Below are 24,520 nucleotides of genomic sequence, written 5' to 3' on the forward strand. Positions count from 1 at the left end.
GCGTTGCGTTCATTACTGCTGGACAGCTAAGTGATTCCGTTTTATATATATATATGCATACTTTCATCTTTTTAAAAATATTATTTTCTATTTAGAGGAGATCGTAGGATATCAAATGCAGCTCTCGGTGCTGTGCGGTAGGGCCTTGTTGTTCATCCGTCCTGAGAACACACGTGAACGTCTACGCCTGCCGACCCCAGCCTCCCACTGCAACCGCCCCCGGGCTGCACCCCGCTGGCTCCCGCAAGTCTGTTCTCTGTGTCTGTTCCTGTTTTCGCAGAGAGGCTCCTTTGTGTCGTTTAGATTCCGCGTATAAGTGGTGTCGTATGGTGTTCGTCTTTCTCTGTCTGACTTCACTCGGTGTGACGATCTCTAGGTCCATCCAGCTGCCGCGCGTGGCGTCCTTTCGTTCTTTTCTGTGGCTGAGTAGTGTCCCGCTGTGTGTGTGCACCGCGTCTTCTTTACCCACTCATCTGTCGGTGGGCATCTAGGTCGCTCCCGCGTCCTGGCTGTTGTGAGTAGTGCTGCAGAGAACACTGGGGTACACGTGTCTTTTTGGATTAGAGTTTCCTCCAGATAAGGAGGCAGCAGAGGGTGAGATGGTTGGATGGCGTCACTGACTCAATGGACATGAGTTTGAGGAAACTCTGGGCGATATGAAGGACAGGGAAGCCTGGCGTGCTACAGTTCATGGGATTGCAAAGCGCTGGACGCCACTTAGTGACCGAACAACAACCCATGAGTAGGATTGCTGGGTCAGATGGCAGCTCTATTTTTAGGTAGGTTTTTTTTTTTTTTTTTTTAATTTTAAGGAACCTCCATACTGTCCTCCAGAGTGGCTGTACCAATTTCCATTCCCACCAACAGTGGAGGAGGGTTCCCTTTGCACCCCATAGAGGATGTGGTTTTAAACCCTCTTGAAGCCAGCACCGCCCCAGCCCCTCTGGCCCTTGTGTGGGCCGCTGAGTCTCACCTGAGCTGCAGGAGAATTTTCCGGGCGGGGATGGAGGAGGCGCTGGGGATGGAGGAGGCGCTGGGCGTGGAGGGTGGTTCTAGAGTGACTGTCCCCACCGGTCACCCCCCCTTGCAGTCTTTGTGGTTTTGCAAAGCAGCCCTTTCCCCTTCTCTTCTTTTATCTTGCTCAGGGTTCTTCTCACTGTAAACCAGCCCGTTTCCCTCAGTTCTGTTTCCTGCGTGCATGCTCAGTTGCTCGTGTCTGACTCTTTGCGACGCTATGAACTGTAGCCCGCCAGGCGCCTCTGTCCTTGGGGATTCTCCAGGCAAGAATGCTGGAGCGGGTTGCCATGCCCTCCCGCCGGAGATCTTCCCGACCCTGCTTCTTTACGTCTCCTTCACTGGCAGGGGTTCTTTACCACGAGTCCTGGTTTTGAGACTCATTCTGAAGACCTCGACCTGCAGGGATGTAGGTCCTCCTGTAGCCTGTCCTGCGCCACCAGGGAAGGCCTCCCGTGCACCCGGGGCCAGGCTGTGCGGTCGTCGTCCCTGACCCCGCCATGTGCTGCCCTAGGGAGAGACCTCTGGGGAGGCTGCTGTCCACTGTCCTTGCCAGCCTCCTCTGTCCATCTCGGTCTCACCGTCCTGGGGTGAGGCTGGTGTAGGTGGGATCAGAGAGCTGGGTTCTGGTTGCTGGCCTTGTGGAAGGTCCAGCTTGGGTATGAGCAATACAGCTCAGCCCCTGTTCTGCTGGAACCCCAGGACTTCCTGAGAATCCCCAGGAATATTTGCAAACTGCATCAACATGAAGCTTTCACATGTGAGTTACCAAAAGGCCTACCCGAGAAAAGAACCTGGCAAACAAAGAAAGAAATGTCTTGGTTGACATGCTGAGTCCAGAGGGAGTGACAGCTTCAGGTCTGGCTGGCCCCGGGGTTTGTGCCACGTCATCAGAACTTGTTTCTCTCCTCCCCCGACCTTCTCTCTCAATGTGGGCTTCCTCCGTTCTCTGCGTCACGACACTGTGACTCTGGTTGTACAGACTCCCAAGTTCAAGTCCAGCAGGAGATTAGCAAGCACGTCAAGGGTTTCTTCAGTAGAAGCCCCGGATGAGCTCAATTGGGTCATATGCCCATTTCTGAACTATTTAGCTGCCACCCCAAGGTCCTGCAAAGAAGACCAGGAGGTGTTACAGAATTAGGAAAAGTAGATGGTGAGTTCTCCGAACAGGAACCCTCAGGCCCTGGCCTGGGCCCCGGCTCTGGACGATGGCTCCCTGGACTTACGTCCACATTTCCCGCTGATGCGCCTGCAGACCCTGGGCTGCACAGCAGGTGCACAGGCCTTTCTTCACCTCCCCACGGTGGCGGCAACACCCGGGGCATGCTAAGAAGTCTCCACCGCAGGTGTGGGCTGAGGGGAGGAGACGGGGCACCCTGTCCTCTTTCCCCGAAGGCTGCCTCCATCTGTGTGTCTCCCACCCCAGGATCCAGAGCCCCTCCTGCAGGCGCAGGGGCAGAGTGACCACTCCTCTCACACCCAACCAAGGGCCACAAGTTTGGGATGTGAAGTCACCCGGCACAAAGACAGCATATTATGCAACCATGAGAAGCCATGTCCTGCCCACCGTCTCCAGCCCCTGTTCTAGGAGAGTCTTGGCCTTGTTGAGCCAAATCCCAGGGCTACAGGCTGGATGTTCACACCCCCGAAAGCTCACCTGTGGAAACCCTGTCCCTGCATGTGATGATGTTGGGGGAGAGGCCTCTGGGAGGTGATGAGGGCCTGTGTGTGGAGCCCCATGAAGGAGACCGGGGTCCTTATAGAGGCCCCAGAGAGCCCCCGGCTCCAGTGCGAAGTCACCAGACCGACCCAGGGGAGGGCCTTCCCCACACCCTGCTGGACCTGGTCTTGACTCCCAGCCTCCAGAGCTCTGAACCGTGCAGTTTTGTTCACGGGTCGCCAAGTCTGATGCACGTTAGAGCAGTGCACGTGTACTAAGACTCTGTGAAGGTGTTTTTCCTGAAACACGGCAATAGTTTATTCATAAAAGGAGAACGCAGTCCTTTGCCTTCAGCAGACTCTAGAAAGAGAGCAAAACTGGTCAAAGGTAGGTGATGTGGCCCAGTTATGCTGATGAGTGTTTTCCTAATTCAAGGATGGTTTGGGGGGCATGGCCAGCCAGCAATGCGCGGGTCCGATGCGGGCAGTCCTCCCTGACCACCTGGGTCTCATCCCAGCCTAGGCCCTTCACTGGTGGAGATACAGATAAACTCAAGATAACGTGAGCACGGGGTTCAGCGGTGGAGGGGCGACGGCTCACACCAGGCTGTCAGCTTCTGGGATGGCTGTCACCTGGGGTGATGGGCAGGCCCCCCAGTGCAGGTGTCAGCACCCCCTGCTGTTCCTGGGAGGACAGGCCCCTTGCTGACTCCCCGGGGAGAAGAGTCCTCCTGTCTGCCGCCCTGGCCCCTGCACGCCCCCAGGGAGAAGCAGCCTCCTGTCTCCCACCCACAGCCCTGCACGCCCCCTTGAGGCCACGGCTCCTGCGTGTGTGCTGGGAACAGGGTGGGGGCCTCTGCCCCGGGGCAGGGAGGTGGAGGGCGGTCAGCCCTGGGGCAGTGGTCAGGGGCGGTGTCCTGTACCTTGTCCTGCAGGGGCCGCTTGCACTCAAAGGCCCCAGGACGCTGGCCACTGGTCATCAGTGTATAGAGTGTTTCCCCCATTTATAAGGTAGGGTCCCCCAGGCCTAGGGCAGTGTTCCCCAGTTATAAGGCGATGTCCCCCAGTTATAGACAGTGTTTCCCAGCTCTAGGGCAGTGTCCCCAATTCTAAGGTAATGTCCCCCAGTTATAGGAAGTGTTCCCCAGCTCTAGGGCAGTGTTCCCCAGTTATAAGGCAATGTCCCCCAATTATAGGAAGTGTCCCCCCAGCTCTAGGGCAGTGTCCCCAATTCTAAGGTAATGTCCCCCAGTTATAGGAAGTGTCCCCCCAGCTCTAGGGCAGTGTCCCCAATTATAAGGTAATGTCCCCCAGTTATAGGAAGTGTCCCCCCAGCTCTAGGGCAGTGTCCCCAATTCTAAGGTAATGTCCCCCAGTTACAGGAAGTGTCCCCCCAGCTCTAGGGCAGTGTCCCCCGGTTATAAGAGCTGCCAGAGCCTGGCTAGTGAGAAGCGATGGGCTCCTGTCTGCAGTACCAGTCTGTCACACAAGGCTCTTTTTTCTGAGCCCCACAGACAAGCCCAAAGCCCCATCTCCTCTCAAGCCTCACGTCAAACCCAGAGCTAGCTCAGAGTCTCCAGGGTCGATCCCGAAAAGTGAGACCCATCAGCACCTTCTTCTCAGCCTAAGGTGGTCCTATAAGCTTGGGCTGAAGCACTTCCCTCAAATGACCAAAGCAGTCTGGGGACCACGTGGACAGCCGAGTGTCACTGTAGCATGAGTTACTGACGGAACCAAACAGGCACCAACTGAACGTTGTCCCCCCAGAAAGCACTGGTCACAAAGCTTTATTTTGCTGGCATTCTAAGGACAGAAGGAGAGGACTTTGAGAGAGAACACACCTTCCAGAAAGTAGATCCACTTAAAGTCGAGGAAGAAAAAAACAAAAGCACTGTATTCAGACCCCAGAACACGCCTGGAAAATGGGCAGAGGACAAAGCCGCATCATCTCCCACGCCCAGGCTTTGCCCAAGAGGGATTCTGCATCCCAACCTGGAAACAAGCAGAACTTTCACAGTAAGTCCGATGTCAAAGTCGACCTTCTGAGGTTGGCCAGCGTGACTTCATAAACTTTCTGAAGGATAATTTGACAGGTTTTGAAAGGCTCGATGGGATTCCCCAGCGGCTCAGTGGTAAAGAATCCATCTGCCAGTGCAGGAGACACAAGAGACCTGAGTTCGATCCGTGGGTCAGGAAGATCCCCTGGAGAAAGGAATGGCAACCCACTCCAGTATTCTTGCCTGGAAAACCCCATGCACAGAGGAGCCTGGTGGGCTACAGTCCAGGGGGTTGCAAAGAGTTGCACACGACTGAGCGAATGAACACAACCAAAAGGCTCAGACATGTGCATTTGGTTTCACACACACACACACACACACACACACACACACACACACACACCTACTTCTGGGGGTTTGTTCTCTGTTTTTACACAGAAAGGAGGCTGGTAAGGGAGCTCTTTGGGGATGCTGACTTGGGGATCTCTCTCCTGCTGGTAGTGAGGCATGGGTACCGCCACGAGACTGTAGGGACACTGATCCCCTGGGAACCTGCTCCCCCCGCATCCATTCAGAGGCCCACGCTCTCCGTCTTGCCAGTTGGAGTCACTTTCTGGTCCTGAGCATCCTCCGTCTCCTCACCCAGGGCTCTCTGAAGGACCACCTTGAGGGTCTTCGTTGACTGCTCCCTCTGAAGGCTCCCAGTGAAGACATAAATGGCAGGGTTGGCCGTGCTGTTGATGCAGGACAAGAGAACACAGATGTCATTGAAGACGTGAATTTTCTCGGTTGTGCAGAACCGGATGATGCTGAGGGGCAGGCCGAGGAGGAAGCCCAGGAACGAGAGCAGGAGGACCAGGTGGAACTTTCTGGGCTGATGCTTCTGGGAGCTGGCCTGGACTCGCTGGAGCAACAGCAGACTGGATATGCCCAGGATGGAGAACTGGAGGAAGACCAACACGGCGGTGGCAGTCTTATATTCGTCACAAAACTTTTCCTCCCTGGTGAATAGCTGGCCGCAGGCATAACCTCTCAGCATATTTAACAGAAAGGTCAGAATCCAAATGAGCGCACTCACCACGGCCGACAGGTGCTTGGGGCAATGACACCGATACCAGATGGGGAAGAGGGCGGACAGACAGCGCTGGAAGCTGATGGCGGTCATGATGCCCAGACCAGTGAGGTAGAAGAACCACCTCAGGACCGTGAAGAGGGCGTGAAGACCAAAGCAACGGTGGAGGAACGGCTTCAGGATTTGGCGGACAGAGAACAGGATCTGGAAGCCGAGGTTCATGAAGTCCGCGATCGCCAGATTGAGGCTGTAGATGAGGAAGGAGGTCTTCTTGTGAGACAGACAGACAAACCTGATCACGATTCCATTTCCCACCAGTCCGCAAAGGGCCACAACCACGGCGAGGGACCGGAGGGCCACGTGCTCAACATCGTGTGACCCTTCAGCCGGCTCTGCAGCGTCAGGGCTGAAATGATGAGTCTCGCAGTAATTGTCCATGGTGAGGCGATCCGGGCGTGGCAGGACTGTTGGGTCCCCCCGTCCTGTGACCTGGCACTCCTGGGGAGTCAGAGATTGAGGTATGGACCCTCAGGCAAGTGAGGGGGGCTCTCACTCCTCCCCCCTCCCTGTCTCCTCTTTCCTCTCCCCCCACTCCTTCCCTCCGTGCCTCCCACCTTCCCTCACTTGTCTCTTTTTCTCTCCCCGTCTCCTCTTCGCCCCCTCCCAAGCCTGGACACAAATGCATTGAGTGCAGGTCCAGCCTGTGGCCCTTGGCTCTCTCTAGAGGATGAGAGGGGAGCTCAGCTTTGTCCGCATGAGCAGGGCCTCTTGGGCATCAGTGCAGTCACTCATTCATCTCTGCACTCAACAAGCTGATCTGCTGGGTGTCCCCTGCAGCGTGGGCTCTGAGCAGAAAGCAGCGTGGGGGAGTTGAGGGGATCTGGTCTCTGACCCCAAGAAAGCCAAGGAATCAGCCATTTACAGGGCAGTGTGACTGTCCTGGAGCAGTACTACAGGAGCTCTAGTACTCAGAGGGGAGTTGACCCTTGAAGACATGGTAGACGTTACCTAGAAAGATAATACCCAATGCAAAGAAACCACTTGAGGAAGAGCCAGGGGCTTGAGGGAGCATGTCTACTCCATGAAGAGCAGTTCGGGGTACGGGAGGAGAATGACGGATGATGTAAAGGTGGGTGGAGGCATCTGGTCTACCTCCTTACTTGGGTCCAGGTGCCAAGTCTGCTCTGTTCAGTAGCAGCACAGATGCACTGAGGTCTTCAGGGAGACCTGTGCCTGAGTCCCTAGGGGATCTCGTCAACTCCAGCTGTTTCAATACCATCCTGATTCTAATGACTCAGAGAAGAGGGTCAGCCACCCAGAGGTGTCCTAATCCCCAGGGCCCATGACGACTGAGATTTGGAGAGAGGAGATAAAAGTTACACATGGAATTAAGGCTGCCAACCAGCTGACTGTGAAATAGGCAGATTACCCTGAGTCATCCGGGTGGGCCCTTCAGGTAACCACAAGGGTCCTTATAAGAAGGAGGCAGGGTAGGAGAGTCACGGAAGGAGCTGTGACGTGGGAAACAGAAGTGGGGGTGATGTGGTGGCTGACTTGGAAGAGCAGGGAAAGGGCCCCAGTCAAGGACACAGGCGCCTCCAGAAGATGGAAAGAGACGAGGGAACGGCTTCTCCCCAGGGGCCTCTGGAAGGGAGGCAGCCCTGCTCACACCTCGATGTTAGCCCAGTGAGACCTGTATTTTGGGTCTTGGGCCTCTGTAGCTGTGAGGTCATAAGTCTGCTGTTATCCACTGCGGCAGCTGTTAGGAACCTCCTGCGTGAGGTTTCCCATTGCATGGTCGGGCTCAGGTTCCGAGAGGCCCTCTCTGCCCTTCAGGTTACATGCCTCTTGCCTTTCCCCTCCTTTATTTCCATCTTCTCCTTATTTTGTACTCGGCCTAACTCAGCTCCTCTTATTCTCTCCTCCCCGAGACGCTGATATTTTCCAGGTCGTGTTCCCCAGCATTCTGTCCTGTTTTCTTTAAACCACGCCCTTGAATCTGATCTCATCCGCTCATGCTCACAAGGTCTCTTGTTCGTCACTCAGTTCCCAAACACACATCGTCAGCCTCCATCTCTCTTCAGCCCTAGACTTGCTCATCCAATTGCCGACGAATAACGCCGTGTTTAACACTGTCCCCCAAGTGTGCGCTCTTCAATCATGTTCTTATTGCTGCAAATTGCATCACCACGCAGGACCCCGTCCGCTAGATCTGAAACGTGGACTCACTGGAGGGCGCCAGGGGGACTTTGGGATCAGAGGGTTTGGGTTGGGTTCCTACCCCTCCCACTAATTAACTAGGGCATTTGCTTCCCCGGTGGCTCAGACAGTAAAGTCTGCCCTCAAGGCAGGAGACCCGGGTTCAGTCTCTGGGTTGGAAAGATCCCCTGGAGAAGGAAATGGCAACCCACTCCAGTATTCTTGCCTGGAAAATCCCATGGACGGAGGAGCCTGGCGGGCTACAGTCTGTGGGGTCGCAAAGAGTCGGACACAACTGAGCGATTAACACTTGTATGATGTACTCAAAAGCTGTACTATATATAGTAGATGCAAGCTGCTGGATATAAAATAGATAAACAACAAGGACCTCCCGTGTAGCACGGGCAACTGTATTCAATATCTTGTAATAACCTGTAATGGAAAAGAAACTGAGAAAGAGTATATATACATACATGTAGCCAAGTCGTTTTGCTGTACATCAGAAATTAACACAACATTGTAAATCAATGATACTTAAATTTAAAAAATTTTTTAAGGTTTTAAAGCAGACTTTGAAGAAGGAAGTCAGTAAGCTAGTTAGAAGATAATTAGAAGATAATTCATTTTTACTTATGTTGATTTGGGATTGTTTGTGGAACACCCACATAAAGACATCCAGATAGCCAAGATTTTGGAAGGGAGCTGTGGTCTGGAGTTGTGGATTTAACAAACATCGTAAGTGGGAGCTGAAGCTGCTGAAGAGGAGGACGCCTTAGGGTGGAAAGGGGCAGGGCTGGGGGACAGTGCGGAGGAAGACACAGGAGGGAGTGAGGGCTGAGCAGCTCAGAGCCGGGCTCAGAAGCAGACGGCGGCCGGCCGCACAGCAGCGGATCCTGGAAGTTTGAGCTAGTGAAATACATCAGTAGCTGGCAGGGTTTTCCGTATTTTAGATGGTGTTAGACTGTAGATCCGTAATGCGCTAGTAACAATATTCTAAGACACCAAGGACTGATCACTAGGAGATCAGTGTCATCAAGAACAACTCCTGCTTTGCTCACCAAAATCTCCCGGGCCCTGATTTTGGAAGGAACCTGCCCCCCTGGGCTGGGCAGTGGCTTCGATGGTTGAAGGCTGGTCAGGACGAGGCCACCTTTGCTGTGGCAGGCTCGTCTTTGGCCCCAGACTGCCTCTTTCAGGAGCCCTGTGACTGCTGGCCTCGATAGCTGTCCCATTTCAGACTTCTGTGGTTTAAGGCACTTGTCTCTGTGTGCTATGTAGTCCTGCTGTAAAAATGGCATACGTTCAGTTCAGTGGCTCAGTCGTGTCTGACGCTTTGCGACCCCATGGACTGCAGCACACCCGGCCTCCCTGTCCATCACCAACTCCCGGAGTTCACCCAAACTCATGTCCATTGAGACGGTGATGGCAGTCAACCATCTCATCCTCTGTCGTCCCCTTCTCCTCCTGCCCCTAATCTTTCCCAGCATCAGGGTCTTTTCAAATGAGTTAGCTCTTCGCATCAAGTGGCCAAAGTATTGGAGTTTCAGTTTCAGCATCGGTCCTTCCAATGAACACCCAGGACTGATTTCCTTTAGGATGGACTGGTTGGATCTCCTTGCAGTCTAAGGGACTCTCAAGAGTCTTCTCCAACACCACAGTTCAAAAGCATCAGTTCTTCGGTGCTCAGCTTTCTTTATAGTCCAACTCTCACATCCATACATGGCCACTGGAAAAACCATAGCCTTGACTACACGGATCTTTGTCTGCTTTTGAATATGCTATCTAGGTTGGTCATAACTTTCCTTCCAAGGAGTAAGCGTCTTTTCATTTTATGGCTGCAGTCACCATTTGCAGTGATTTTGGAGCCCCAAAATAAAGTCAGCCTCTGTTTTCACTGTTTCCCCATCTATTTCCCATGAAGTGATGGGACCGGATGCCATGATCTTCGTTTTCTGAATGTTGAGCTTTAAGCCAACTTTTTCACTCTCCTCTTTCACTTTCATCAAGAGGCTTTTTATTTTTTAGTGCCTCTTCACTTTCTGCCATAAGGGTGGTGTCATCTGCATATCTGAGGTTATTGATATTTCTCCTGGCAATCTTAATTCCAGCTTGTGCTTCTTCCAGTCCAGCGTTTCTCATGATGCACTCTGCATAGAAGTTAAATAAGCAGGGTGACAATATACAGCCTGACGTACTCCTTTCTCAATTTGGAACCAGTCTGTTTTTCCATGTCCAGTTCTAACTGTTGCTTCCTGACCTGCATACAGATTTCTCAGGAGGCAGGTCGGGTGGTCTGGTATTCCCATCTCTTTCAGAATTTTCCACAGTTTATTGTGATCCACAGTCAAAGGCTTTGGCATAGTCAAGAAAGCAGAAATAGATGTTTTTCTGGAACTCTCTTGCTTTTTCAAGAGTGGATGTTGTCAATTTGATCTCTGGCTCCTCTGCCTTTTCTAAAACCAGCTTGAACATCTGGAAGTTCACGGTTCGTGTATTGCTGAAGCCTGGCTTGGAGAATCTCAGGCATCATTTGACTAGAGTGTGAGACGAGTGCGATTGTGCGGTAGTTTGAGCCTTCTTTACATCTTCAGTCTAATGCTCTCCCAACTGAGCTGTTTCGGCTGGATAGTTTGAACATTCTTTGGCATTGCCTTTCTTTGGGATCGGAATGAAAACTGACATTTTGCAGTCCCGTGGCCACTGCTGAGTATTACAAATTTGCTGGCATATTGAGTGCAGCACTTTCACAGCATCATCTTTTTAAGATGATGGGGAAACCCCACTGGAGAAACGTCCCGAAGGGCAGGACCTAGTCATCAGTGGTCTGGTCCCCACTGAGACATCAGCATTCCCCATCAGAGCATCAGGCAGAAGCCTGGGGGGCAGGGAGAAGAGGTGGGATGAACGACAAAGCAATGGCAGGTCAGGGAAGACACAGGGAAGTGGTAGGCAAGGGGAACCTGAGAAGCCACAGATGCTCTGGGCTCCAAAGCAGACACAAGCTTACCACCCAGAAGAGCATAGCAGAGGAGGAGGTGGAGAACTCGCTCTTACCTTGGGCGCTGGGTCAGCCCAGGATCCTGTCGGTGAGAGCAGGAAGGGCCTTCTCAAGAAGTCTGATCTTGGAGAAGTCCACTCTCTCCCTGGACCACTGAGCCACCCTCAGGAGCTCCTTAGGAGAGTGGGGCTCTGAGTGTTATCAAGTTGGCTCAAGGCTGCTTGTTTTTTCCTGTGTGGGGTCACTGGCCAATCAGAGTCCAAGCATCATCTCAGGAGCGTATCTCACGATCACGTTTCCTCCCCTGTTGCCTCATCCTCACATTTGACTTCTGCCTCGATATTCTCAGAATCGCTCTCTCCAGTGACTTTTTCTCTGAACCACCTTTGCTGCACGTTTGCAGTGCACTGGAACAAGCCTGACTCTTGGCGTCCATCATCTCGGTGATGTTTGAGACTTTGACCTACCCGCTGTACTTTGGGGGCTTCTTATGTGAGAGTCGTGCCTGGGAGAATGTCCCTCCAGGGCCACACTGTGTGGGATCTTCCTCCTCAACTCACATCCTGACCCTCCCAGGTGCTCTGTCCTTTCATCTCTTTCCAAGTCTCAGCCTCTCATATCCCCACAACCACACAGATGTCCTGGACACCGAGCACCCTTGCTTCTAGATCAGCACTTCCAGGGGGCACCGTGGGGTTGGGTGGGAACAGCTGAATCTATTCCATCTGAAGATGTGAGCCACGTTCTTTACAGAAATCATGTCTAATTGTGGACAGGATGACCTCCTGCCCGTGGGAAGAGACAGCAGGAGGATGAGGTTGGAGAGAGGCTAGCTCTGGCCAAGCCCCATGGGAAGATGAGAAATAAATGATCAAAGTCTCAAGTCATGCCCTCTGGCGTGGAGTCACCATGGTCCAGCCCAGGCTCCGAAGCTTCCCAGGGATGAGCAGAATCAGAAATGGTTTGCACACCTTCCAAAGTATCAGGAAAGACCCTGATGATGGGAAAGATTGAAGACAGAAGGAGAAGGGAGTGGCAGAAGATGGTTAGAAAGCATCACCAACTCGGTAGCCATGAATCTGAGCAAACTCTGGGAGACAGTGGAGAACAGAGGAGCCTGGTGTGCTGCAGTCCACTGCTCGCGAGGAGTCCGACACGACTTAGTGCCTGGAAAACACCTTCCACATTCGCCCCAGGAGGATTTTTCCCCACGATGTTTCGTTTTACTTTCGACTGCAAGAGATGCTTTTCCAGTGATGAGGACGTGGTGTGGTCTTTCCAAGATTGTGCCTCCCAGAATTGACAGTTAGACACACTCGACAAGAACAAGAAGGGAAGGAAAGTGTCCTGCTGGTAATAGGAGAGGACACTGATCGTGTCTGCCCAAAAGACAGGTGCATGCCCAAGGCTTGGCATCTTTGTGCCAGCCAGCTCAAGCCTCTCCCACAGCTGGTGCAGTAAATGAAAAGGGCACCCACGTCCCTCCCTTCCCACATCTCTGGGAACTCCTCAGTGGTGCTTCACACGTATTTTGATCTTGAGACCCCAACGAGCTTTGGTGTATGTCATTTATACCTATTGATATGTACCATGTTAAAGCTAAAAAATTAAACTATATAAAGTCATTTTAAAATAAAACAATAAGCTCATGTCATGTTACCATGGTAACTTCCCGACTCAGGGATTCAACCTGGGCTTCCTGCATTACAGGCCGATTCTTTACTGTCTGAGCCACCCGGTCTATGTTTAATGAAAAGTAAATACAGATTTTTTTAAAATAAAGAATCTCAGTGAGAAGAGTGGCGTTGTTTTATGTGTTATGCACATCTTTTCAGTCTGGCTCCTGGGAAGACAGTTGGAGTATCCGTTTCTGCATTTGATCTGTTGCAAAATGTTACTTTGGTCGAAGTGTATGAAGGAAACCTGACCTCACGCAGATATGTGGAAGGAAAAGGGAAGAGGAGTCGGACGGTCTTTCCAGGACCGTTCTGTGAAATCTGACACGTGCATGGATGCTCAGGCACTTCAGACACGTCTGACCCTTCACGACCCTGGGGACCGTAGCCTGCCAGGCTCCTCTGCCCATGGGATTCTCCTGGCAAGAATACTGGAGTGGGTTGCCATGCCTCCTCCAGGGGATCTTCCTGACCCGAGGATTGAACCTGAGTCTCCTGAGTCTCCTGCATCGCAGGCGGGTTCTTTACCGCTGAGCCAGTAAGCAAGCCCATGCTTCCCTGGAGTTACACCAAAACTCAACAAGCGGAAGTTTCTTCAAGGGTAGTTGTAATGTGGAATCTGAAATCATATCAATAAACTTTCATACTCTGTTCTGTTAAAATCATCTATCTAAGTTGCACTTGGTTAGATCTTTTACCATATATTATTTTCATAGGATCATTTGTAAGTCACCTGGAAAACACTGGCTCACGGAATTATGGAGGTTTTTCAGACACTGACACGCTTCATTCGACACTCTGACTGCTATCTGTCCATCTGTTGGTCTCTCATGGGGCTTCCCTTGCGGCTCAGTGGGGAAGAACCCACCTGCCAGTGCAGGACACACGGGCTCGATCCCTGGGTCGGGAAGATCCCCTGGAGAAGGAAATGGCAACCCACTCCAGTACTCTTGCCTGGAGAATCCTATGGACCCAGGAACTTGGAGGGTTACAGTTCATGAGATCACAAAGAGTGGCACAAGACTTGGCGACTAAACAACAACATACCCGTCTATCACGTTGTTAACATCACCGTGAATCTCATCAGAAACCGCTAATCATTGGGAAGCCATTATACTCAATGTAACAGATAACATGTTTTTTTTTCAGGATTCTAATTTTTTTCTTGAAAATCCAAATGGTATCAGTGGCAATAAAAACCTCCAGTTATTTTTGTTGAAAAGACTAGCTCACTTTGTTCATTTTGAGAAAATTTATATGCACAGTTATATTCTAGTTGAGCTATTTCAAATACTGAAAGATGATGCTGTGAAAGTGTTGCACTCAATATGCCAGCAAATTTGGAAAACTCAGCATTGGCCACGGGACTCCAAAAGGTCAGTTTTCATTCCAATCCCAAAGAAAGGCAATGCCAAAGAATGCTCAAACTACTGCAACAATTGCACTCATCTCACACGCTAGTAAAGTGATGTCTAAGGTTCTCCAAACCAGGCTTTAGCAATACATGAACTGTGAACTTCCATATGTTCAAGCTGGTTTTAGAAAAGGCAGAGGAACCAGAGATCAAATTGACAATATCCACTCTCGAAAAAGCAAGAGAGTTCCAGAAAAACATCTATTTCTGCTTTATTGGCTATGCCAAAGCATTTGAGTGTCTGGATCACAATAAACTGTGGAAAATTCTGAAAGAGATGGGCATACCAGACCACCTGACCAGCCTCCTGAGAAATTTGTATGTAGGTCAGGAAGCAACACTTAGAACTGGACATGGAATAACAAACTGGTTCCAAATAGGAAAAGAAGTATGTCAAGGCTGTATATTGTCACCCTGCTTATTTAACTTCTGTGCAGAGTACATCATGAGAAACACTGGGCTGGATGAAGCACAAGCTGGAATCAAGACTGCTGGGAGAATTATCAATAACCTCATATATGCAGATGACACCACTTATGGGATAAAGTGAAGAGGAACTAAAGAGCCTCTTGATGAAAGTGAAAGAGAAGAGTGAAAAAGTTGGCTTAAAACTCAACATTCAGAAAACTAAGATCATGGCTTCCAGTCCGATCACTTCATGGGAAATAGATGGGAAACAGTGGAAACAGTGGCTGACTTTATTTTGGGGGTTCCAAAATCACTGCAAATGGTGACTGCAGCCATAAAATGAAAAGACGCTTACTCCTTGGAAGGAAAGTTATGACCAACCTAGATAGCATATTCAAAAGCAGAGACATTACTTTGCTGACTAAGATCCATCTAGTCAAGGCTATGGTTTTTCCTGTGGTCATGTATGGATGTGAGAGTTGGACTGTGAAGAAAGCTGAGCACTAAAGAATTGATGCATTTGAACTGTGGTGTTGGAGAAGGCTCTTGAGAGTCCCTTGGACTGCAAGGAGATCCAGCCAGTCCATCCTAAAGGAGATCAGTCCTAGGTGTTCACTGGAAGGACCGATACTGAAGCTGAAACTCCAATACTTTGGCCACCTGATGCAGAGAGCTGACTCATTTGAAGAGACCCTGATGCTGGGAAAGATTAGGGGCAGGAGGAGAAGGGGACGACAGAGGATGAGATGGCTGGATGGCATCACGGACTCGATGGACATGAGTCTGAGTGAACTCCGGGAGTTGGTGTTGGACAGGGAGGCCTGACGTGCTGCGATTCATGGGGTCGCAAAGAGTCGGACACGACTGAGCGACTGAACTGAACTGAACTGATATGCATTGTTGGTCAATCAATCATGCTTTCAAATAAAAATGGTAATCAAGAGAAGAAAGAAGCTAGTTAAGATCCCAGCTCAAGTAATTGCAATGCTATATAGCCTGAAAAAGTTATTGTACTTTGATGCAAAGCCAAAGTGACAGATATTTATAATATATTATATTTATTAAATATGTAATATTAATTATATAATATGCAAGTTTTCAGTTCAGTTCAGTCGGCAAAGTAATGTCTCTGCTTTTCAATATGCTATCTAGGTTGGTCATAACTTTTCTTCCAAGGAGCAAGCATCTTTTAATCTCAAGGCTGCAGTCACCATCTGCAGTGATTTTGGAGGCCCAAAATATAAAGTCAGCCACTGTTTCCACTGTTTCCCCATCTATTTCCCATGAAGTGATGTGACCAAATGCCATGATCTTTGTTTTCTGAATGTTGAGATTTAAGCCAACTTTTTCACTCTCCTCTTTTACTTTCATCAAGAGGCTTTTTAGTTCCTCTTCATTTTCTACCATAAAGTTGGTGTCATCCACATATCTGAGGTTATTGATATTTCTCCCGGAAATCTTGATTCCAGCTTGTGTTTCTTCCAGTCCAGCATTTCTCATGAGGTACTCTGCATATAAGTTAAATAAGCAGGGTGACAATATACAGCCTTGATGCACTCCTTGCCTGTTTGGAGCCAGTCTGTTGTTCCATGTCCAGTTCTAACTGTTGCTTCCTGACCTGCATACAGATTTCTCAAGAGGCAGGTTAGGTGGTCTGGTATTCCCATCTCTCTCAGAATTTTCCACAGTTTATTGTGATCCACACAGTCAAAGGCTTTGGCATAGTCAATAAAGCAGAAATAGATGTTTTTTTGGAACTCTCTTTCTTTTCCATGATCCAGCGGATGTTGTCAATTTGTTCTCTGGTTCCTCTGCCTTTTCTAAAACCAGCTTGAACATCAGGGAGTTCACGGTTCACATATTGCTGAAGCCTGGCTTGGAGAATTTGGAGCATTACTTTACTAGAGTGTGAGATGAGTACAATTGTGTGGTAGTTTGAGCATTCTTTGGCATTGCCTTTCTTTGGGATTGGAATGAAAACTGACCTTTTCCAGTCCTGTGGCCACTGCTGAGTTTTCCCAATTTGCTGGCATATTGAGTGCAGCACTTTCACAGCATCATCTCTCAGGATTTGAAATAGCTCAACTGGAATTCCATCACCTCCACTAGCTTTGTTTGTGGTGATGCTTTCTAAGGCCCACTTGACTTCACATTCCAAGATGTCTGGCTCTAGATGAGTGATCATACCATCGTGATTATCCAGGTCATGAATATCTTTTTTGTACAGTTCTTCCGTGTATTCTTGCCACCTCTTCTTAATATCTTCTGCTTCTGTTAGGTCCATACCATTTCTGTCCTTTATCAAGCCCATCTTTGCATGAAATGTTCCCTTGGTATCTCTAATTTTCTTGAAGAGATCGCTAGTCTTTCCCATTCTGTTGTTTTCCTCTATTTCTTTGCATTGATCGCTGAAGAAGGCTTTCTTATCTCTTCTTGCTATTCTTTGGAACTCCGCATTCAGATGCTTATATCTTTCTTTTTCTCCTTTGCTTTTTGCCTCTTTTCTTTTCACAGCTATTTGTAAGGCCTCCCCAGACATCCATTTTGCTTTTTTGCATTTCTTTTCCATGGGGATGGTCTTGATCCCTGTCTCCTTTACAATGTCACGAACCTCAGTCCATAGTTCATCAGGCACTCTATCTATCAGATCTAGGCCCTTAAATCTATTTCTCACTTCCACTGTATAATCGTAAGGGATTTGATTTAGGTCATACCTAAATGGTCTAGCGGTTTTCCCTACTTTCTTCAATTTAAGTCTGAATTTGGCAATAAGGCGTTCATGATCTGAGCCACAATCAGCTCCCGGTCTTGTTTTTGTTGACTGTATAGAGCTTCTCCATCTTTGTCTGCAAAGAATATAATCAGTCTGATTTCGGTGTTGACCGTCTGGTGATGTATATAATATGCAAGTTTATTATATATCATACTATATATTTAGATTATTTATATTTCCCTGTTTAGTCACATAAAATATGAAAAAGTCATGTACTCAAGGCATATATTTCACAAAATTAAAAGTTTTTCCTGCTTCATCAAGAGTAAAGGAGATTTCTGGGTGAAGGTGGCTTTTTGGAAAATTGCTGTGAGGCTGTGATGATGGGAAAGAATACGACACAATAGCACTATCACACTTCTTTGATCTGAGCTAAGGCACAAACTGTTTTATCCATCATTGGTTTTACATCCATCAGTGAAAATCTCAACAAAGTTGTTCCAGAAGAAACCATGAAACAAGCAAACAAAAAAATTAGTCGTTTGAACACTTGAGCACTTTTATTTGTTGCCAAGCATTCATATAAAAGTTCTCCAACAATTAGTTGCTGTTGCTACCAGATGAATTCTAGAAGTTCAGGACTCTCTATCAATTAAGAACTATATGTGAAGAGAGTATATTAACTCGGTTTTCATGTCACTGCTTTTAGCTAACAAGTTTACTGTATCATTAGAAAGTTGGTGGAAGTGTGAAAGTGTACGTCGCTCAGTCATGTCTGACTCTTTGTGACCCCGTGGACTGTAGCTCACCAGGCTCCTCTGTCCATGGAATTCTCCAGGCAAGAATTCTGGAGTGGGTTGCCATGCCCTCATCCAGGGGATTTTCCCAACCCAGGGATCGAACCCCAGTCTCCTGCATTGAGGGCAGATTCTTTATCCCCAGAGCCACTGGGAAGCCCTTAGAAAGTAGGGGGCACCAGAAGTCTTTTACTGACTTTCCTCCAGCTGGCATTCAGCAGCACCAACTCTACAGGCTGAGGAAGTCGTGGAAGTCAGTGGCATGGTTAGCAGGGTGGGAACAGGGATACCATCACCATTTGCAAGAAATAAGGAAACTTTAGGCAAAGTAAGCAGATTCTCACAGCTACATAAGATGGGAAACAGTATTCACGTTTCTGCAATATGTTATCTAAAATGTTCAGTTTTCAACCAAAATTACAAGACATGCAGAAGAAATGTGAAAATACGACTCATACACTGGAGTAAGAGGAAAGTCGAGAACAGAGCCCGTCAGACTGACCAGATGTTGCATTCAGCAGGAGAAGACTTGAAAGCAACTACTGTAAATACACTGAAAGAGCTGATCGAAACAGTGCCTGGGCAGGAGAGAGCTGTGTGATGACAGTGTCTCATCAAGGGGGGAAAATCAGTACAGAGATGGAAATGAAACGATTACGTATAAATGGGTAAAAAAAGGTCCTGCTGAGTAGCATAGGGAGCTATAATCAATATCCTGGGATAAACCACGATGCAAAAGAATGTAAAAAACATACGTGTGTGTGTGTGTGTGTGTGTGTGTGTGTGTGTGTGTAACAGATTTTGCTGTATAGCGGAAATTAACACAACACTGTAAATCAACTATACTTCAATTAATTTTTTTAAAAGAGAGAGATAGAAATGATTTTTTTAAAGAACAAATAGAAATCCTGGAGTTTAAAATAGAGTTGAAAGATTCACTACAAAGCCTCAACAGGAGATTTGAACTGTCAGACGGATTTAGCAAACTTTAAGATAGATTGATAGCAATTATATAAATCAAAGATAAATGAGGAGAAAGAATGAGCAAAAAATGAAAAGTCTCAGGAAAATGTGGGACATGATGAAGTACCGAAATATGCATGATGGGAGCCCAGGAGAGGAGGGAGAGAGAAGAGAAAAAAGAAATGGTGGCTGAAGACTAAAGTCTATTAAGAACACTTATATAACCAAGAAGTTCAGTGAACTCCAAGGAGCTCTCATCCTCGTCTTAGGGATGCTGAAACAGCCCGGGGGTGATTAGTGGCCTCTCAACCAAGCAAGAATAGAGTCACGGTCTCCCCAAGGTGGTCTGAATCCACAGCTAGAGGTCTTGCTAACCATCCTTTGTGGCTTCAGTGACGTGTTCCTTCCAAAATCCAGAGTGTGTTTTCATGTGGTTCCTGCAGACCACGAAAGTGCAGTGATTTTAGAAGCATGTGAAGGTAAATGCAAAAACGCGAGCGTCAGTCACCCAGTCGCGTCCCACTCTGCGACCCCATGGACTGTAGCCCACCAGGCTCTTCTGTCCATGGAATTCTCCAGGCGAGAATGCTGGAGTGGGTAGCTATTCCCTTCTCCAAGGAATCTCCCCAGTCTAGGGGTCAAACCCAGGTCTCGGGCATTGCAGGCGGATTCTTTACCATCTGAGCCACCGGGAAGCCCAAGATAAATGCCACTAGCTCTTAACTATTCATCCTGAGAACCTCAGCGCTGTAACAGTACACATTTTTGAGCAATAGTTTTTTCTTATCTTTAACAAACTAAATTATATGACATAAAAACTGAAACACATCATTTACTGTAAACACAATATACTGGTTTAAAATGTATACAATAATTGTATAATGGCTAAATATTAATATCCCCTACCAGATACTGTGAAGAATTTGAGGCATTTACACACACAAAGGTTTAAAAGTTTTAGGTGGTTGAAAATGGTGGAATCGTGCAAGGCCATGGAGAAACTGTCGAGGAAGGGCTAAGGAAAAAACCAAGGAAGAAATCAAATGTAACTGAAGACCTACAATGACAAAGATGGCATTGGTGGTCCAATGGCAGGATTCTCACCATCCTACAATGAGGAAGATGGATGGCGAGCCTGAAAACAAAGACATAGGCTTTCAGATGTGAAGGACAGAGATCGACCATAAGGCTAATCGTGTGACAGTCTCTTCCCCACTTCTCACCCTGGGACAGCCTTCCTGCCATCTCACCTGAGGGTCCAGAGAAGATGGCGAGGCCAGGGCCGAGTGAGAGGGTTCCCACACTTGGAGGAGAGGTGAGGACATGGTCTCCTAAAGAGAAATCCCATTTCTTCTCCACCACCCGTCTTGGTTCGCACGTGTCCCCTCCAGGGACAGATTCACCTCTGCGCCCAAGTGGACTGTTCTAGAAGGTACCCACGTGCACAACCCTTGAAAAGACCAATATCCTAGTTGCCATTTTTGTAGAAATAAAAATCAAGCTGCACTGTATGATGAAGAACATGAGAAGTGGTCCAAGGGCTCTAAATCCTAGCATTTCCAGGGCATGTTGCTGCATGATGGAGGTGGGAAGGATGTTTGATGTTGACTTACTGTGGTACCTCAAGCTCACCACCAAGAACGTTTGGGACAGACTCTTCCACGGATGGGACCACTGAAAGAGCAGAAGCTGGGACACGCCTCTAAGACCCATTCCCAGCGTTCTCAGAACCATCCCCTAAAGTGTTGTCGGGCAACCATGGAGATACCACTTGAGCCTGAAGAAAGGCTGCTTAAGGCCAGGTCTTGAAAGGGTTGCTCCCAGCCATATCTTCCCTGCATGTAAGTCCCAGCCCCATTTCCTCCCTGGAATCTGGAATCCCAACTGTGTGGATGGGGGACACACACCTGTCAGAACCGAAAGAACGTCATGCCCAGCCGGGCAGGGAGAGATGACGCCACAGGCTGCTGAGCACACAGGCCTCCCCTCTACCAGCTGGAAGAAGTTGGTGTTTCCTAAGAGAGTCAGAGATGCCCTCAGCATACTGCAGGCCAGAACCCGTTAGCTCCAAGCCCACCAAGGCCAAACTCAATTTTTACACATTCAATTGCTTTTTTCAGTTGAAGTATGATTGATTTACAGTGTTGTGTTAACGACTGCTACACAGCAAAGTGATTGTTATACATACGTGCACATTCCTTTCAACTATTCTTTTCCATTTTGATTCCCACAGGATATTGAATATAGCTCCTTGTACCATACAGTCGGACCTTGTTGGCGATCCATTATGTATACAGAAGCAACCTCCGCCAACCCCAGCCTCCCACACCGCCCCCCCAGCCCCTCCCCCTTGTCAACCCGCAGGCTGCTCTCTGCGCCCGTGATTCTGCTTCTCTTTAATAGGTGGGTTCGCTCGTGTTATACTTTAGATTTCACATGAAGTGATGTCCTGTGATGTTTGTCTTTCTCTTTCTGACTTACTTCACTTAGAGCCCAAATAAGCAGAGTTTAAGTCAGTCAGGACCTGCCTGTTTATCCAAAACTGCAACTATCATCTGTGAGCTGCAGATAAGACAAACATCCGGCCAAGAAAGACCTCAAGCCACAGTCCTGCTGGGCACTGTCCGACGCAGGCTCCCGCCGCGCTGCTGAGCGTTGTCACCGAGACCCGCAAGCCCTCTGCAGCTCCCGTCTACCCCAGCAGCCCCCCTGTTCCAGGTGGCACCACTGCGCTGCGGCTTCTGGAAGGTCCCGTTCTATGGGGGACTCCCCCACCCCGTGCAAACCTGGCAGAGCGCACCCTGATAACGCTGCTGTGCACCTGCCAGCTCACAGCCCTGCCATTCTCCCTAATCAGCCTCCAGGCCCCGCCAACTTACACCTTGGTCAGGCCGCTAGCGCCTCTGACTCTGTCCTCATCTGAAAAATGAAGACACTCATAGGCCCTTTGTGCGTGTGTGTGTGTCGCTCACTCGTGTCTGACTCTGCGACTCCAGGGACTGTGGCCCGCCAGGCTCCTCTGTCCATGGGATTCTCCAAGCAAGAGTACTGGAGTGTGTTGCCATGCCCCTCTCCAGGGGATCTTCCTGACCCAGGAGCTAACGCAGGCCACCTGCATTGCAGGCAGAGTCTTTACCGCCTGAGCCACTAGGGAAGCCCCCTGGTCTACTGCCGCTTAGAAGTCAAATCAGGAACTGCTGCCTGGCTGCTGCTCTGGGCAAAGGTCCTCGAGCCGTTCCTGACTCTCAACACCCTTTTCTCAACAGCCGCTCAGAGTGGGACGCACTGAAGTCCACACAGCGCCACCCCCTCACACACCTATTTGCTTGTTTCTCTGTTCACCTCTTCCACGTGCTTGCTTGTGCTTCAGTCTTTCCTGAATGTGAAAATGTAAAGAGTAAAATATGAGACAGAGGAGCAACCGATGAGGGACGACATTCCAGAGAATATAAGAGCATTCTGGAGACCCCACTGACCACAGCCTCACAAGTCGTCGGAGCATCCCTGTTCTCCTGGCCCTCAGCTTTTCCCTACAGCTCTGGGCCTACAACCACGTGCATTGTCTCTGACATGGACCACACCCCGGATGTCTGCTCACTCTCAGTCTAGCACCCCTACCCCAGAACCGGAGGTCCGCCTCGAACAGAATAACCAGCCCTCTGGAAGGCAAGTCGGGCCCACCGCTTTCTTCCTTGTCTGGGACACTCTCCAAGTGGCTCCGGACATTCAGGGCGAGGGCTTCACTGCTCTCCTGCCCAGAGCATGAAGCCCCTTCCCATGCACCCCCTGCCTCCCCGTGGGGTTGCTCTGGCCTCAGGCATGTGCTGAGCTGTGAGAAGCACAAGCCTCCCCTTTCTCCGTGTTGAATGTCTTAGAGGTCCCCCTGCCCCTGACGTGGGTGAGGACAGTAACAGGGAAACCCAGGCTGCCTCTGCTGGGGTCTGTTGTGGGGACAATGGCCTCTTCATCACTCCTGAGGCCTCCAGGTGCCCAGTGCTGGCGACCAGATTATATGACATGAAATTGCCACCTCTGTCGGTCAAAACCCTCTGGGCACCAGTGGCTTCCTGTGGTCCAGCCTCTACCTTGTTACTATCTGAGGCCACCGATAGGCGATGTTTTACAGCCATGCAGACCCCCACGTGCTTCCTCCCGGCTCCCACAGGACAGACAGACCTGCCGGGTTAACTGTTACCGACAAGCTGTCCATCAGCTGCAGGTTGCTGTACAATTGATGTATTCTGTTAAGCTGTTGGATTTCCCAAAGTCTCCAGCTACCAGACTCCTGGAAAAGAACAAGTGGGCTGGGGGACCACCATTGCCTGCAGGTTTGTGACTCTGGCCAGCCAGCTTTGCTGGACAGCACTGGGAGGGGTGACGTGCTGAGCTGGGGTGGCAAGAGCCCCACTGAGGACCAGACCTAGCCACGAGGGCAAAGCTGGTCTTCATGGTCAGACGGTTCCTCACTTCCAGGATGGCTCCCACATGTTCCGAGATGTAAACATTCTTCTCATTTCCTTCGGCTTCCCTGATAGCTCACGGGTAAGGGATCTGCCTACAATGCAGGAGACCCCAGTTAATTCCTGAGTCAAGATGATCCGCTGGAGAAGGAATAGGCTCCCCGCTCCAGTATTCTTGGGCTTCCCTTGTGGCTCAGCAGATAAAGAATCTCCCTGCAATGTGGGAGACCTGGGTTTGATCCCTGAATTGGGAAGGCCCCTCGAAGAAGGAAAAGGCTACCCTCTCCAGCATTCTGGCCTGGAGAATTCCATGGACTATACAGTCCATGGGGTCACAAAGAGGCAGACACGCCTGAGCAACTTTCACTTCCACTTGCTCATTTCCTTGAGCTTGATTGTTCTCACCTTCATGAAAAGTAACTATCCGGTGTGTTTGGAAGAGAAGACCAAGAGCCTGCCTTTAGTGGGTACCTGGTGCGGTGTGGTGCGCCTGGAAGAGACTATGGCCGAAGCATTAGACACAGCTCCTGCCTCCGAAGGGCTTGCTTCTCCCAGGGGACTGAAGGGTGAGCTGGCACGCAGTCGAGCATGTCTGTACTCAGGAAGCTACAACATGCACGCGCCAACACAATCTGGGGTGGAGACAGAGCGATGACTCTTAGGGGCGGTGATTTCTAAGCTGATCTCCGCAGGGTCCACAGGAGACAGCATGTGAAAGGGCAGGAAGAGGTGGGGCGAGGGCTTTGGCTCAAGGGCAACACCGGAAGAGGTCAGAAGCCAGAGAAAGCGAGACAGGAGGCCAGAGTCCAGACAGCAGCAAACAAGGGCAAAACACGAGGCTACGCCAGCTTGGAAAGAGGGTCTTGTGTGTTCCAGGAAGACTCTGGACTTTGTTTTACTCTGCTGAGATATAATTCACATTTCATACTCTCCTCTTATTTCAAGTATACACATCAATGGTTTTTACTCTAGTCACAGGATTGTGCACGCGCCGCCAGTACCTAATTCCAGAACATTTTCAGTAGCCCCTGAAAAAGCCCCACATGCATGAGCAGTCAGTCTCCACCATCCCCGCTGACAACCGCAGTCTGTTTCTTGTCTCAACAGGCTTGCCTGCTCCGCACACTTCACATAAACAGAAGCAGATAAT

At 49.6% G+C, this 24,520-nt stretch overlaps 1 protein-coding gene across 1 annotated transcript; it reads right to left on the reverse strand.

Annotated features, from left to right (window-relative positions):
- Positions 1-4,422: 4,422 nt before the first annotated feature.
- On the reverse strand, positions 4,423-11,124 carry LOC101118574 (mas-related G-protein coupled receptor member A6-like). Its single transcript, XM_060404371.1, has one exon. The coding sequence runs from the start codon at positions 6,178-6,180 to the stop codon at positions 5,242-5,244; it is 939 nt and encodes a 312-aa protein (XP_060260354.1). The 5' UTR covers positions 6,181-11,124; the 3' UTR covers positions 4,423-5,241.
- Between the last annotated feature and the right edge of the window lie 13,396 nt (positions 11,125-24,520).

The sequence above is a fragment of the Ovis aries genome, chromosome 21 (assembly GCF_016772045.2).
Source record: "Ovis aries strain OAR_USU_Benz2616 breed Rambouillet chromosome 21, ARS-UI_Ramb_v3.0, whole genome shotgun sequence".
Classification (NCBI taxonomy): Eukaryota; Metazoa; Chordata; class Mammalia; order Artiodactyla; family Bovidae; genus Ovis; species Ovis aries.